This window comes from Cupressus sempervirens, chromosome 11, assembly GCF_028749045.1.
Source record: "Cupressus sempervirens isolate cs-2001-9-10 chromosome 11, ASM2874904v1, whole genome shotgun sequence".
In the NCBI taxonomy this organism is placed as follows: domain Eukaryota; kingdom Viridiplantae; phylum Streptophyta; class Pinopsida; order Cupressales; family Cupressaceae; genus Cupressus; species Cupressus sempervirens.
Window position 1 is genome coordinate 323,749,607 of NC_143128.1, and position 17,642 is coordinate 323,767,248.

Consider the following 17,642-nt stretch of genomic DNA (forward strand, 5'->3'; position numbering starts at 1 on the left):
GTTACAAGGAGACCCGTCTCCCCCTTAAAAGACATGTCTTGAAGACAGAGACGCATCTTAGAGACTTTTCGCATCTCCGGAGACCTCAAAAAAGATTGGAAACTTCATGACAAAGTCTCTTGAAGTCTCCCAATCTCCTAATCCAAAAAGTGAAGTCTCCCCAAAGTCTCCTGATAAACAATAAATGTAAAATATAATATTAAATTATTTCTTTATTTTAGCCCTCATTTTAATGTTTTTAAAGCAAAATTTAAGACCATTGACAATTTAAATGATTTTTTGGAGAGCATGATAGCTGAAGACCTCAAGACAAATGATCACAACCTTGTCGAGTAGATGATAGTATCATCAACGTACTAGTACTAAATAGATTTTGGTTTTTCTTTACTGTACTAAGTTTGTTCATTTTTGTTTGCATATTGGCAATTTAGCATCAAATAATACTTTTTTTAAATTTAAAATTTGAATATGTAATGATAATCTCAGCGATTATCAATCTGATATGATGATGATTATATGCAATATTTGGAAAACAAGTATGACTATGAGATACAATAATGTGATAATGTGAGTTTTGAAATATTTGACTCTATTTTAATGTGGCATTACTATTATTATTTACTTTACTCTTTTAGTTTTTCAGTATTAGTATTTTCTATTTAGTATAAGACTCTATAAACTATTAAAAAAAATTGCCGTCTCCAAGTACCCCCATCTCCTATTTTTGAAAAATTGGCGTATTGGTACCAGTACCAGAGACCTCCAAGTCTCCCCGTCTCCCGGTGACCTTGCCAAAAACCCAAGAAATGCATCAAGACATCCTCAAATGTATGGGGATGGGTAGCCGTCCATGAAACAGCCGGGGTAGCCAAAATGTCCCTCAGCTGTCCACAGGACAGCTAGGTGTTCCTTGTGCCTGAGAACGATTCTGGGCTTTTGAAAACAAAAAAAAAACAGTGTTTTGGGGGGCTCACAAGGGTATGCATTTGTCTCTCTAACCCTAAAATGTTAAAAATACATCAAAATGAAGACATATCACATCTTACCAAACATTCCTCACTTTTTGCTCCTTGCAGTGATGTTTGAGACTTCTGGATATATTCTCTCATTTATTGTTTGTTGCCTGTTATATTTTGATGTCTGAGACTTCTCAATACATGTTTCAGACATTTTTATTTTGATGTCATATTTATAGTGATAGACCATGGTTTTGATGTTTGATATTCTTGTTATAATGCTGTTGTACTACAGCTCATGATTATAGTCCTGCTATTATCATTTATGTTGTTATCCTATTGCCCCCCTGCCATCCCCCCATCCCCGAAATGCTGCGGAACCTTGCATTTTCCAATGGCTAGGGTCTGGCATCTCGTTCTAAAGTTTTTGGCGTTTGTTTCAACAAAAATCATGTAAAGTAGCTTTCTAGGATTTTTGGGCATGTGACAGTTTGACAGGCTTGTTTTTTCATGAATTTTTTGAGAAAATAATGACTAATATTTTGAATGATTCTTTCCAGAGAGTCATGTTCTTTGGATGGCTAAGGTTTTGAATGTTTTTTTCCAGAAAGTCATGGTGTTTGCTATCAATTTTTCGCCGTTATTTTTATAAAAACTTTGAGCTTTGCTCGCTGTTTGGAGTTTGCAATTTTTTTGTAAACATTTCAGTGGTGTTTTCAGTAACAATGGGTTTCTTGTGACTTAAGATTATGGGAGGGATGACTCATCTGGAAGCTCACATGGTAACTTTGGTCAGATGAGGAGGTTCTGCAAAAAGAAGTTGGCTGATCAGCAATCCAACCAAGGAGGGTCTCCACTGGAGAGAGGCTCATGACATAGAGCATTCTGAACAGAATATATTTTTTGACGAGCAGATCATTTCAAGTTTTTGTGTCTGGCTCAGTATTATTAAAATATTGAGCATTAGGAGGGGGGTAGTGTAATAATGCTGTAATATTTAGTTATAGTGGCCAATTAAGTGTTAGTGTAGCCTTCAGGAACTTCCATATTGTCTATGTTATCTTCTGCTTTTCTTAGCTGCCAATCTTATATAACAAAGATCAAATTGATTACCTTGATCATTACTTTTCATAATATTAAATTGAAAATCAACTGCAAATACATAGTTTAAAACAAGAAAGTTGATCAGATCTCAACTAAATATATCATTTCCTAAGAAAAGCTTCTAGAAGGTCATATAAGATTAGGGATCTTTCAATAATAATGACAGAGGATAGCTACTATGGTGTCAGGAGTTCTTTTACCATTCTGATCCAGCAAGAATGATGTCCTTGATCTGAAACAGGTAGATCCTTGGAAAAAGCTAGAGGCCCTAGGAAGTGTTGACATTTCATGAAACAACTTGTAAAATTCATTGTTCTGAGATCCTAGACCTCATTAAGGTTGAAATTTTTTCACTTCTTCCTGACTTGATCGCAGAACCCTGGCAATTGATAAGAAAAATGTTAAATGAAGTTTGGCTTCTAACCATATGATTCCAATCTGCAACTTGGAATTGTGGGAATTCTAGGGATCAACTCCTGAGTTCACAGTCTTCTTTAATGAAAAATAAGAACATCAACCTCAGATCACTCTTCATTGTTATTGTCATTGTGATGACTGTAACACCAGTGAGGAAGGCTGAGTACCAAAGATCAAATGAGGATGCAACTTGCAATGATGCTTCTGAAAACCTGCAACAAACTTCAAAGATATCCTTGACAGAAAATAGTGACACTCCAATCTTTACAATAGAACACTGGGATTAATAGAATTTTGTATGGGCACAGCAGATATGAAATCTGCTTATATTTAAATGGGCATATTTACCAGCCAACGGCTTCTATGTAGCTACAACATTGTATTCCTGTACGGGATCACGCATTGATCCACCTTGAAGCTACATATGATTCAGTTTGCTCCATAACGAAGGAATTCCAGTTGTACTTGAGGCCTTTAAAGTTTAAATCAGTCAACTGTTTCAAAGGAGTCATACCATTTCCTGCATCAACAATAGAAGGTTCATTATCATAACTGCTAGAGCTGATAATATACAGGAGTATCTCAAGGTTTCAGATATGAAATTTGGGCTGCACATGGCACTCTTCATTTCGTTTCATTAACAATATCTTATACTAACTTCAGAAATTCCTTCATCCCTAAATGGTATTGTAAGTTTAACTAACTTTAGAGAATTCGTTAGGATAGAAAAAGTTCGTTTACATTTTGGATTCAATCAGTTTTTTGAGAATTATTAGATTCTGAAGCCAGTAGAATCTCGTGCAAACATATTTTCCGCATAATTTTGCCACAGTAACATAAAATACATTTCTGCTGACACAAGAACGACAAAGAGGACACCATGCCTTCTTAGGTCGTATTTAATTCAAAATCAGCAAAACTTTCACCAAATTCTTCACTGAGAAGTGTCAAAAACTTCATTTTACACATTGACAAAAGAAATAAATCTTTAAAAAAAAACTCTTAATCAAGCCTCTCAAAGAATCCTTAAAAATGCTTTAAGTCTCTTATTGAAAATAGACTAAAATTAACCTTGTCTAACCTACAGACATTAACTTTCTATTCTTGAATAACATAAAAGCAACAATAGCCCCTTTTAGGGTGACCTTTGGTGTCAAATTCACCCCACTTGTATCTAGCCTTGCCCTTGGGGTGTATGCCAGTAGTTTATTCTATTCAATATTAAACATTTGTGTATTTAAGCATGCAACATCTCCCATGGGGATTTGATCACAGGTCTCCATTATGGAGGCTGCACTGATTTATGGTTACTACTTGAGCTATTGAAAAAGAGCTTATTACTTTGCATGGTAAAACAGGTGTTTATCTACTATCCAACACTGTCTTGTTTCTCTTCTGTGCGATTTGTCTTTAAAATATGTGGTTCTTTGAGTTGCACCTCAAATTGCCTAAGAAACATTGCGATTTAGTGAAAAACCAGCTTTTTGAGTTGAGTGTAGAAATCAATCTACAAGATACATGGTGTGACGGAGATTGCTACGTGGGACCTGAAAATATGTGGAAATCTTACTTGCAGTTTCATAAACAATGGTTATGAAAACTCTTTCACACTTTGTTTATCCTCCATAAATTGTACTCTTATGTAATAATTGGCTCTAGGACTTTTTTATACTTAATAGCTAATACATTTCATCTAGAATATTTACTACCAGTGAAACAATGCAATCCTAGTGGATTGTATTGCTAACAAGTTATTCATTATTTACCATGATCATTAAGTTTTCTTCTTCGTTGACATTTGTCTCTGAAATTCTCCTTTTATGTATTATCAATCCTCCTCTTCCAAAAATTTATGTTTATATTGGTTTTAATTTTGTTCAAGTTTTTCATCCTGCTGAATTAGTGGTTGTTCTAAGCCTAAATTTATCATTTATAATGATGACCTCTATTTTCATATCTATGTATGGTACTGATTTGAAAATCATGCAAACTGTATTGTTAATTTATACAAGTTTTAGGTTTTAACCCTTTTCTTTAGCTAAAAAATATTTAGATTCTGTACTCCTATTAAAATTTTAAATTTGCAGAAGATCCGTTGGTTGGTGTGTTTTTAAAATTTTTCTTAAGGAATGACTGTGTTTTTAATACACTGCAGATACGTAAGGTCTGTCTTTCCCATTGGAGCAATGTTTGCGATGACGCTGTGGCTTGGGAATACAGCATATATGTATATTTCTGTTGCCTTTGCACAGATGTTGAAAGCTATCAGTGAGTTCTTTCACTACTAGATGACATTACAATAAAACAACTTCCAAAATTCTGTGGAACTTTTGCATGATACAAGGTCGGATGGATTTCCGGAGGTTTTCTTTGGTTTTTGAATCTTTTTTTTTTCTGCAGTGCCTGTAGCTGTCTTCTTGTTGGGAGCAGCAGCAGGGCTTGAGGTGCTGAGCTGTAAAATGTTTTTAATTATGTCTGTGATTAGCTTTGGAGTCCTCGTGGCATCATATGGAGAAATAAATGTCAATTGGATAGGTGTGGTATATCAAATGGGCGGAGTTATTGGAGAAGCCCTCAGGCTTATTTTCATGGAGATTCTTGTTAAGAGAAAAGGTCTTAAGTTGAATCCCATAAGTCTTATGTACTATGTGAGTCCCTGCAGGTATGTGCGGGAAGAAGTATGCTGTACATTTTTTAGAAACAAAATTTTATTTGCTTATCTTGTTTTTTCTTTTCCTTGGTATGTTATAACCGTATCATCTCTTATGCAGTGCACTATGCCTTTTTATTCCTTGGATATTTTTGGAGAAGCCAAAGATGGATTCAGCAACAAATTGGAAATTTGATCCAATTATTATGTCACTGAATTCTCTCTGCACTTTTGCTCTCAATGTGTCAGTATTTCTTGTTATCTCACATACTAGTGCATTGACAATCCGTGTGGCTGGCGTTGTGAAGGACTGGGTGGTTGTGTTACTGTCTGCATTTTTGTTTGCTGATACGAAGCTTACAACAATAAATCTGTTTGGCTATGGTGTTGGTATGTTAAACTAGTTGCTGCCCCTTATTAGAGACTGATTACAAAGAAAGGGCTTCTTCAGTATTATCGTCTACCTATTTTTAGATACTAGAATTAACGAGTGTTGTAACAGAATCCACAGGCATGATTAATTGTTTTGATATTTGTTTTCAGCAATTGCGGGTGTAGCAGCATATAACAATAACAAGTTGAAAGTAGAAGCATCTAATGTGAACAGAAATGTGGTAAACATGAATGAGCTTCCAGCTAGACATGAAGAGGGCCTAGACATTCTTTGTGACAGTGGATCAATTGACAATAGATACACGGATGGGAAGATTGAAAATGGTCCCGGGTAATGTGCAATGTGTTTTCAATATTAATCATCCAAATATTATTTTTTATATTTATTTAGCATTATTTGTATTAATTATTATTTATCACACGTTCAGTCGGCCAGAAAGTTGAGTGGACAGTGAAGAATATGAATAATTGGTGATTACTCAGTTTACTTGGGGAAGTTAGACCGGAATTGGGTAAGAAATATTCTTTGTAAAGTTGAAATTATTCCTTAGGCGGCCCTTTGCATGAAACTGTCTTATTGTTCTGGATAATATAAATCTGGGATCTAAATTTGGTCACATTCAATTCACTTGTGTTGGAAATAGTTTTTAACTTTTCAATCCTCTTTCAATGAAGATGATTAAATGTATGGATCGGGAACTGTTATATAAAGAAGTGAGGCAATTGACTTTGGACAAGTTCTAGGAATAAAAAAGAGAAGACAGTTGTGTTGCTAGGATTTCGTTTCCCAATGAAACAGTATCTGTAGCACTATTACAAATGAGCATTCATGGGTTCATATAATAAGAATCCTGCTCATGCCTTGGAGTTTTGGACAACTTTGGCTGTAACAAAACAATTATACAGCAAATTTTCTAGAAAAGTAATTGAAGTGAATTGCAGCTTTGTGACTTCATTTCAAATTATTTGTTAAATGTACCTGTTGTTTCACAGGACAAAGTAGTTGTGGTGCTGAAGCCACCCATGTGGGAAACAGATGAGGAAAACCTTTCTTGTGGCAGCACTTGGACTACTCAATTTTTAATTTATTTTATTGTTTGTGTAAATCTTGAGCTCCTTGGTGTTATAGTCAAAGAGTCCCAAGAATAGTTATGTTAGTTATTTATTACTTCCATATGTAGTTTTCTCTGGCCTCATGGCAGTTTATTTTTGTCGATTATTTATTATTCATATGATATTAGCTTCTTTTATCTGTAATACATTAATAACTTTAATTTATTCCCTGCAAACAATTATATCTCATTTGGATTCATTGATTTGTTGCCTGTGGCATCCTTTTTAGATTAACATTGAACAACAATGAGAAAGTGTTCCATTACAAATACAAAAACATAAATGGTGTGATCTTTGTAAAACTTTATATTAATTTGATTACATGATGTAAAGTTCCATTCCTAATGCAAGTTGTATGAGTTTGCTGTTAGCCTTTTTCTTCATGGTCATGTAGGTTAACCAAGACATTCAAGGCACTTTGAGGCCTTTTTTTTTCCGTCCTGGTCATGTAGGCTAACCAAGACATTTTAAGGACTTTGAGGCCATTTGGCCTAGGCAGTTTCAGCTGTAGGTCAATCTGAGGTGTTTGGACCTAGTTTTGGGTGTACTTACTATTTGTAGGAAGTATGACCAAAATTGAGTCCATGGGGTAGTAAGTATGAATGTTACAAGCTTGTTTTGGCCATGGTCAGGATCTTCAGTGATGTCGATGGTAAATGAATAATATCAGAGAAGATTTTAATATCATTGATATGGCTATGCATTAATGAAATTAGTTTATAATATCTAACTTTATTAACACAAGACTATAGATAAGCGAGATATTTAAATATTAGATGTTCCCTTATTTAAAAACACATTAGAGGCAAAGTGTAAATGGAGACTTAAGGGAAGCTATGGGGAAATATTAAAGGAAAACCATTTGTAGAAAAATAGTAGAAAAAAATAATTGCGAGAAAATGAGAGAAAAAAGCAAAATCTCGAAAAAAATATGGAAAGACAAAAGTGATGGGGAAAAAATGATTTTGTTTATCCTAAATTGGTAAGATGAGTGAATGAGCTCTTGTGCTTTAGTGAATGAAATATTGTAAATTTAGTCATTAAGAGTTTGTGAGAGAAAAATCCCTCGAATGATATTCTCTTCGCTCTTGGAAGATTAAGTTAGGAGGATCATTGAGTACTATAATTTGAGAATTCATTTGAAGTTTACTTTAGCTAACAACAATACATCTCATTTTTTTTTTTATTAGATATAGAATTCTATAGAACACTTGTGCATTGGAGCTCAATACACTTGTTTAGAAAATATCCACTATTATGACACTCATACAAGGTCGTATCCCATCAATACTGTTATAGTTGTACATCGTATTTCTTGTACACTTCTTGTGTAAGCCATACTCCTTACTACTGCATTTACATATATGTTGGGCGTTGGACTGTTGGACTTGGCATTTAAGGATATACAGGGTCTAGAACTGCAACTTGAAGGTCTTCTGTTGCTAATATCTGTTAGCTATACCACCTAGAAGTATTAAATCTGCAAACTAAAGTCTTGACACTACCCTCTTTGGGTGTCGATGTTGCTGGTGCAAGTTTGTAGCATAGTTAGGGTGTCATTACAAGTTTGAAGACATACTCCAAGTTTGCAATGTTATTCAAATCTGATTTGTAATTATTGTTTACCATTTTGTATTTGTGAAATTTGGGAAACCCTGCACATTTTTTCATAGATTCATAGTTTAAACTCCCTAAGTTAGGCATTCTAAATATGTTTTTAGAAGGCAATTTGTTATACCTTAAATTGGCCTACAAATGCTATATTTAAATATTTTCATTGAGTTTTTAAAGTCTTTCTTACAAAATTTGGTTTTGCTTTCCTGACTTCAAGTGCCAGACTTTTGGAAATATCAAGTTTTTGCTTAATTTTTCTTGTTTAGTTAGTTTTGTTCTCATTTACGTCTTAGGTTTTTAACTTTTTGAATCTTGGTTGTTTTGAGCCATCACCAGCCTAAATACATGCTATATTTAAAGAGAATATGAAGTTTGAAGGTACTTTTAATCAGGTTTTTAAACCCCAATTGCACGTTGTCTTTTGAAATGTTTATGAGCTGCAAGAGCATTTGAAAAGCCCAATCTCAAGACATTTGGAAGAGGAAGAATATTTTTGATAAAAATATAGTGCCTCGAGTCGGGCTTCTAAAGCTCGACTACAACTAGTTTCGCTTTAAAAAATATTGAAAGTTTACAAGTAATGATCATGAACCTCGAAAATAACTCCACAACCATTTTATTCAGCATTGCAATTATTTTTTAAAATTAAGTTATCTTATAGTCAGGCATCTAAAGCTTGACTACAAGATATATCAATTGTTTTAATACACTTGCAAATTGATATGGAAAGCACAACTTCTTTCCAGTATTGCTATTTTTGGGTTACAAAGCATGGTTCTAACTTGCATCATTGTTCTCAAACCCTTATGTCGATAAGACAAGATTGAGCGGTTTTTAAAGGAGTGTTTCATATGTGGTTGGGTTTTAGAAGCTCAACTACAATACTTTTACCATTTCAAAACACATGTAACTTCCAATGTGTTTATCAAAAAAGTGATTCCATTTTTTCTATCATCTTTTTGCATCAAAAGACCATGATATAAGATACTCAAAACTTGTAATGCATGATACGAGCCCCGATCAAACTTGCCATCCCCCATTTTAAGGATATGAAGTATTTTCAACATTGTTTTATATGTAGTTGGGCTTCTAAAACCCGACTACATTTGATCTTCATATTTAAGTTCACCTATGTTTGATGAAGCAAACATAAAGCTCGACGCAAGACTTAGAGGGGCTTCTCCAAGTGTTGAGTTGCAAGGTCAAATATGAAGCCCGATCTAGGGAAAAATCAAGTCATTATTTGCTTTCACCACTCAAAATAAAACACATTTCTCCTTCAAATCGCCATTTTTTTAGGAGGATTACAAATTGACCTACAAATAAAATTTTGAAGCATTGCTTTGTTTTAAATTAGGTAAATAAAAATACCTAAACTTAAATAGTATGTGTATTCAACTTCCTAAATCATTGGTCAAATAAAATAAAATAATAATATAAGATGGACAACACAAATATACGTGGAAAACCCCAATTGGGGCAAAACCACAAGATCAGCAACCTTTTATTAATGAGCAGAAATGTACAACAAAAACTTTGCTTACAATTTTCAAAGTAGCCTATTATATAGATGTGGAAACTAATAGAGAAACAATCCACTGAATTAATAAAAATTGAAATGGTTCCAAACTTAATTTCATCATGAAATGATTTATTTTATTTGATCTTACAACTAACAATCTCTGACTTGAGATCAAATGAAGGATATTTTTATATTTTCTTGCCGCTGATCCAATTGCAGGCTATTTCATCACGTTTGTATCAAACAAACCAAGGTTCTACAAAGATATTATTTATCCCTTGATAATTTTTTTGTTAACATATTGGATGGATTATCTTTTGTGCATTTTCTCCAAATATAGAATATCGTCATTGAACACTTGCCAATGTCTTTTATTGTATCATGAAAAGATGAATTTTTGACAAGATGATTTGCACTTTGACTATCACAATTCAATACATACCTTTCTTGTTGCAAACCTAGCTCTTCCAAAAACCTTCTCATCCATAGCATTTCTTTTCCTGCTTTAGTTGTTGCAACATATTCAACCTTTGTGGTAGATAAAGCCACTAGTTTAGTAACCTAGATGTCCATGAGATTGTAGTTCTTACGAATGTATAAATATATCATGTTGTAGATCTTCGAAAATGTACCATATCATCATTTGTATATACTTCCAACAAGATATCAACATATTGAAAACACCAGCAATGGTTCACTGGTCCTTTGATTTAACAACCTAATGTTCTTTTCCTGGATTTGCTAGAAACCTACTTAAGACTCCCATCAAATGTGCAATGTCAGGTTATGTGCATACCATATCATACATATGATTTCCTACTGCAGAGGTATATGAAAATTTTGACATTTCTTCCTTTAATGCAATACTAGTGGGGCATTGATTAAAATGAGAAGCATGTGGTGTACCCACAAACTTTGCATCAGACACATTAAAGTTTTCCAATACTTTTTCAAGATATTGTTGTTGTGATTGTTAAGTTTCTAGATATCTACAAATGTAATGGCACTGCCTTTTTTCGATGTGTTTTCCAAGGGCAACGATCTCTCTATTATTTATATTGTGGATGAGCCATGGAGAGACACGTCCCTTCATGGGACATGTCTATTATTTATTATTTAATTAATATAATAACAATTGATTATTTAGAGAGAGAGAGAGAGAGAGAGAGAGAGAGAGAGAGAGAGAGAGAGAGAGAGAGAGGTATTTTCAGTTTAGTCTCATGGGTTTATCCAACTGAAGCTACCAAACATCAACAATCCTACTTAGTTAGGGAGGATAAACACATGATATTACCTCAATGTAAAATCATGAGTGACAAGCTTTAAGAATGTCCTTGATCAAATTATATCCACCATTTAGCTATCAATATCAAGAGTAATGGCCTTTGAATGTCAAGTCACATGGCATTCACCAAGCACCCTGAAAAATGATTTTAAGAGTAATAGCCTGCTGAATGTCAAGTCACATGACATTCACCAAGTACTCTTTGAGTAATGACATCATGGATGTCGAATTGCAAGATATTCACCAAGTACTTTTGAGTAATGACCTCTGGAACATCAAGTTGCACGACATTCACCAAGTACTCAAATATGTTCATAAGGTATGTGCACACATATCTTCAATGATACTTACCATAGGAACATTCATGGTCTGTTTAAGGAACTTAATCCACCAAGCAAGATATAATCTATTATGATCCATTTTAGATATCATAAAATGTCCATCACAATAGAAGGTCATAGTCGATTTAAGGAACTTAATCCACCATGCAAGTTATAATCTATTATGATATGTTTTAGACATCATAAAATGTCTATAACAATAGAAGATTAATTTATTGAAAGATTGTCACCTTTCAATGACTTCTACAAATACAAGTGATAATCATTTGAAAGTTGTTGCTTCCTCATGATGTACATAGGGGGTAGGTACATTAAAATTATGTAGTCATACATGAATTTTCAAACTCCCTTTGAATGCCAATCTTTTGAGCTCCCCATCTAATGTTGCCTCAGACTCCCTTTGATCATGATATCACTTTCCTATTTTTTGCAAATACATTCCCAGAGAGAAAAGAAAAGATCAAGGCAAACAACTCTTATAATATGTATAAATATATAAATAGAAAATTAACTATAAAAGTAAATAAAGGTAGTTCTCAAGATATAATAATTAGAAGATACTTATCTCACTTAATATCCTTGATGCAAATCGCTCTAATGAGGATCCATATGTCCATTTAGTTCTTGTACTTGAACCTCCAAGATTATGATCAATGGTTGATTGTAAGTTGTATGCTTCAATGAGATACAATACTCATGGAATTGTATATCTTCCACTTGAAGTCCATCATATTTCCTCGTACTACCATCTTTAGTAAAAGACTCCTCTCCTTTATCGATTGCATGTATGTTATGTGCCCTTCTTATTCATGACCTTTAATATTCTATAATCCCCAATCTCCATTCAAATATCTTTACTATACTCCCCACTTTTAGAATCATATGGGAGATTCAAATGGGAACAAATATGTTTTATTAGGATCCTTAATAATTCCACCACATATTTTATTAACTTCCAATAGGTGCTTGACAAGGGATTTCTTTAATTAATTATTGATCCTAACTTACATGTTTATTTATTAACCTTTCATTCCTTATTTCTCCCACTTTATTTTTTGTTTCACCCTTGATTTTGAGCATCACCTAGATCCAATGAGTGCTAAGTGTTCCATTTATTCTCATGAGAGATGGATTCATGTTGAATCACTACTCATGAAACATGGGTCAATGAGTTTGACTCAAAAAACACACAGTTAAATCCTGATAGCAATATCACAATTTGACATGCTGTGGAAATTATCTCCTACTTATCAATTGATGAGCTTAAGGGGCTTTCTAATGAATGGTTCATAAGGCACAACACTTGGTGAAGGTTTTGCAAATGGGGTTGCAAGCTTTGGGTTTAACCATGGAGGAAACTCTGTAGTTAAGGGTGCTCAAGCTGGAGTAGTATTGGGATGGTTGACCTCCCGGGAAGTCCCGATGCTTCACCCCTGTGAGCATCACCTAGATCCAATGAGTGCTAAGTGTTCCATTTATTCCTATGAGAGATGGATTCATGTTGAATCACTACTCATGAAACATGGGTCAATGAGTTTGACTCAAAAATCACATAGTTAAATCTTGATAGCAATATCACAATTTGACTTGATGTGGAAATTATCCCCTACTTATCAATTGTTTACTCTTTCCAATAATTTATTCATTAAATACTCCACAAATGGGTTCATAGTTTCGAAAATATGACCAGGTCTATCCACTATACCAACCCCTTAATGCTTTGACTTTTATGTCTTCCTTGTTTATTTTTCTAAAAAATGTTTTAAATCTATATTTTGGTTAATGATAGGTGCTAATGGTGTTGAATCTCCCTAGTTGACATTACTCCCTATTCATTTACCATAATCCATCTTCTCATCATGCATTAGGAGGTGTATCTTATCCGACTCCCTCCTTTATACGCATCCGTATTTATTGTAAAATAATATCTTTATTTAATATAAGTTGGTCATATATTTCTTTCTTTGTTGATAATGTATGAACATAAGCTTGAGTTGTCTTTCATTCCATATCCGTTCATCATAGCCAACACACTTAAATAATTCTAATAGAAGTTCACTCAAAATATTATTACTATGAGTCACTTGAATATGTTTTGGATTCAAAATTTGCTACAGATGCTCTGAGGTTTTTTGCTCTACTAGGGTTTCATGCAATCTTTCAATTTTCTTGTGTACGACTCTCTGTTTGAGCTTTCCTTTTGTTGTTTCCACTTGTCAAACCACGTTTACTACGAGACTTTTTAGGTTAGCTTATTATGGTCCTAGCTAGTGGTGACCCAGTTGTTGATACTAGTGTTCACGCTGTTGATTCGGAAAGCCATGATGCCTCTATTGAACAAACATCCTCGCAAATTCGTCCTGAAGGTTTTTCACGAGGTAATCTTGATATTATCCTTCCTTTGCAAGAATTTGATGCTGCTTGTGATTGGTTAGAACAACATACCTTGATAGGGTATTTTGTGGGTAGGACTCCTCTTGAAGCTATGCTCCGAGAATGGGTTAACAAGAGCTAGACTCCTCATGGAGTCTGCCTTGACACTGTGCAAAACCTTACCAAAGGCTTTTTTTTATTGCTTCGCCAACTTGTTGCAAACAGACACAGTTTTTAGCAATGGTCCTTGGTTTGTGTTGTTGACATATCAGTCAAGTTGTTTATTAGTGAAACACACTTATTCAGATTATGTATAGCTACCGAGCTCATTGAATAGTTTACAATGTTTGCCATGTAATTCAGTAGCCACCAAGTTCTACAGTTGCTACTGAGTCCTTTGGACTAATCCTAATGGTTATTGAGCAGATTCAGTCAGTGTGAAGTCCAACAGTTCAAATCATGCATTTAATTATACACCGAGTTTATTAGCGGTTACCGAGCATTGCAGTGTCTACCAAGTTCGCAATTCATGTGATGCAAAGCCAATGTTGACCGAGCTACTTTATGCTAACCAAGTGATTCAGTGTTTGCTAAGTTGCACAATATCTACCGAGTCACTAGTGCAAACCGAGTTCAAAACTACTTGAAAGTGATCAGTATGGACCGAGCTTCTATGTCTACCGAGTGCATGATGATGCCAAGCTTTGATAGTGGATGCCGAGTATCAGAATCTCACCAAGTCAATCTTTAGAACCCGAGTATCTTCATGTGGGCCAACTTTGTAATATTTGTGTTAACTTGTATCATGGTCGACTTTGTAATTTGAATATTTGGATTGGTATATATATGTAATGTATTGTACCATGTTAGTAATAATCCAAATGTGAATATGCATGTGAATGTGGATGCAAAAAGTTCAAGTTATGAATGCAACAGATAAATAATTGTAAAGGCCATAACAACATAAGGAGCAATAGAGACATATCTATCATAGAAAGGTGATCAGTACACTAAGGAATCTCATTCAACAAAATCAGTTGCAAATCAGAGATCTACTGCTTCATCCTAACATGTGAATCAGTCAAAATCCTTTAACGAGGTAGACTTAATAGTCTTTCATAAATCTCTTTACCGAGTGCATACTTCATTGTATGTTTGTAAATCCTCTCACAAGGTGGACCTAGTAGTCCTTATTGCTCTTAATAGGGTAGATCATCAGAAGTGATCAATGTAAGCCTTAACATGCCAACTTTATGCTGCAGTACTAAAGTTTGTGGGTATCATCCCCACCCCAGTTTTACTTTCTATTCTAGGTCACCAAATCTTGGTGTTCAAGTGTTATATTGGAAGCTTTCATGTTTTCAGTTTCTCATGCATGCAATTAGATCAAATGTGATGAATTAAGTGCTAATTGATTTATTGGATTAAGAATTGAAATTGTTAAAGTTTTAGAAGTTATTGATACACCTCTCCCCTCTCAGTAACTTAGCATAGTCTTCTAACAATTAGTATCAGAGCATTGTGGTTCTTAGGAGAAAGTTTAATAGCTTGAGAAAAGATCAAGGATATGGAGATATTCAAATTTGACAAAGCTATTGACAGTGAAAAGTTGGTTCTAGAAATGGCCATTGCCCAACTCAAGAAAGCTAAGGAGCAGCTTTCTCAATCTCTGAAAAGAAGAAAGGAACTTGGAAATCAAATGAATGATCATCTTTACATTGAAGAAAGAATTGATGACCTTTACCCTTCAAGCAACTTAAATGAAGCAATCAAAGAACTCCCAGAGAAGAATGGTTTCCTGCAAGAAGAAGTAAGAAATTTAAAAAGAGAACAAGAAATTCAGTTAGTAAGGTTATGTGAAGTCTTGGAACGAAGAAACAAGATAAAAGAAGAGATGGATGGAAGAAACAATGAAATCCAAAACCAATCCCTTCAGCAAGTAGACCTTATTCATCAATTCTTCAATTGAAATGAGAAAATCATGAGTCTAAGATTTGAAAATGAAAGAATGAGGAATGATCTAAATTTTGAAAGAAAAATCAATGAAAAAATAAAAAATGATCTGAGATCTGAAAGACAAGTTAATGAAAGATTGAGGAATGATCTAAACTCTGAGAAGCAAATCAATGAGATAATGATGAAATCTCAAGCAGACATGAATCAGCTAAATGAGAAAAACTTCTATAGGAAAAATCAAAAAGTAGGAATTGGATACAAAGAAGAAGGTGAATCTTCCAAACAAGGTGCTCAAAAAAATAAAAGACCTACTTGCAATCAATATAATAAGATAGGTCATACATCAAACAAATGTTGGAGGAATGAAAAAGCAAAATTCAATGGAAAATGCTACAATTGCAACCAACATGGTCATAGGGCTAATGAATGCAAAGAGAAACCAAGATTCAAAGGCAATTGTCATAAATGTAAGAAACATGGACACAAGGCATCAGAATGCAAAACAAAGACATTGAATCCTATAGAGCAAATTGTGAAAGCAATATTTGATTGGGACTACAACACTTGGTGTAAATGTCATTATTGTGGAGAATTTAGACAAATTGGTATGAATTGTGTTAAACATCATATGAGGAAAAGAGATACCACCAAAAGATATTTCATTTGTATAGAACTTGGTCATCTTGCCAAGAATTGTATGAATACTAGTAGAATTGAAGATGAGAAGAAGGCAGAGATTGATAGCATCCGAAAGAAGATGAGACAACAATGGATTCCTAAGTCTACCGATGATATTGGACTAAGCAATGATGGTCAAGTTACACATGAATTGGGTGACTCTACTATTTCCAATTAAGTTCTCAAGGGAGAACTGGAACCAAGCTATCAAAAAAGATATTCGAATTAGTTCCAATTGAAAGGTGACAAAGATTCAAATCTGTATACAAGATACAAAGGGATCATTGAGCAAGATCGATATTAGTTATTATTGAGTTACTTTCTCTACGGAGTAAGGTTGGGTCATAGACTCTACCTAGCAAGGTCAGGAGTAACAAAGACATCTAAGGTTACTGAGTCATAAAAGATGTTGCCAAGTAATCAATGCCATGTAGTGGATGATAGTCTGTTAGCATATCTACTTTTGTACCAAGCATTAATGGTGAAATTTTATCAAAAGGCATGGAATCAAATTCATTTCTTACCATGAACTTTCAAGTGCTATTGCGAAGAGCTATTTTCAGTGCGATTAAAGTGACTTGAATGAATTTCTTGGAAAATTTTTTCGAAGTTCTCTCAATCTACTGAGCGAAAATGGCATCCAACAGTAGCAAGGTCAAAAGAGGGTCTGAGATGTTGGTTTGATGAGTTGAATGGAAAGCATTGGATTTGAAGCTCACTAACACAGTTGTTGAAACCCTAGACCTAGGTGAAGCTCAATCCCAAATCCCTCCTAAGGTACTTCTTATTCATGACATTCATACTCATTTCAAATGTGATATTCAAGAAATTGGTACTTTGGAGATGGATGATGCCCTAGGTTAGTTATGTGTTAATGGAACCCTCAAACCTGAGTATCAACATTTGGAAGCAAAAGGTTGACACATATCCCCCATATGCCCCAAAAATTTCAAATCTAATGGATTAGGTCTATCCTTAGCTGGGTGCATAATGGACAACTATGGTTAGTACAACCAATTTTGATAACAAAGAAGATGATTCATCAAATTACTAGCCTCCCCATGCTAGCCAAAGCCAAAATGACGAAAACCCTAGGTCAAGCAGAGTTGGAAAAGAAAACCCTTGCCAAATGGGATGGCAGAGGTATGAAAATCAGTAGTGTCATAGATGCATAATTGAAATTTGGAATTTATGTTATTGCGATAAGATATACAGTTCAAGACGACTTAACAGTGTGTCA

At 34.3% G+C, this 17,642-nt stretch overlaps 1 protein-coding gene across 3 annotated transcripts in view; it reads left to right on the forward strand.

Annotated features, from left to right (window-relative positions):
* LOC149529411 (Nucleotide/sugar transporter family protein) overlaps positions 1-6,626 on the forward strand; it is a 181,907-nt gene extending 175,281 nt beyond the window's left edge. The window contains exons 4-9 of one of the 3 annotated variants that reach the window (XR_016358558.1): positions 4,633-4,745; positions 4,878-5,139; positions 5,249-5,517; positions 5,671-5,851; positions 5,949-6,032; positions 6,196-6,626. Coding sequence is in view for 1 of the 3 variants with exons in the window: in XM_089809210.1 (XP_089665336.1) it covers positions 4,633-4,745; positions 4,878-5,139; positions 5,249-5,517; positions 5,671-5,851; positions 5,949-5,964 (841 nt within the window). In the remaining 2 variants the exon portion in view is untranslated. Of the gene's footprint in view, positions 1-4,632; positions 4,746-4,877; positions 5,140-5,248; positions 5,518-5,670; positions 5,852-5,948 lie in introns of all 3 variants that reach the window. The other 2 variants (XR_016358559.1, XM_089809210.1) reach the window with 2 other exon arrangements.
* The last annotated feature ends 11,016 nt before the right edge of the window (positions 6,627-17,642 follow it).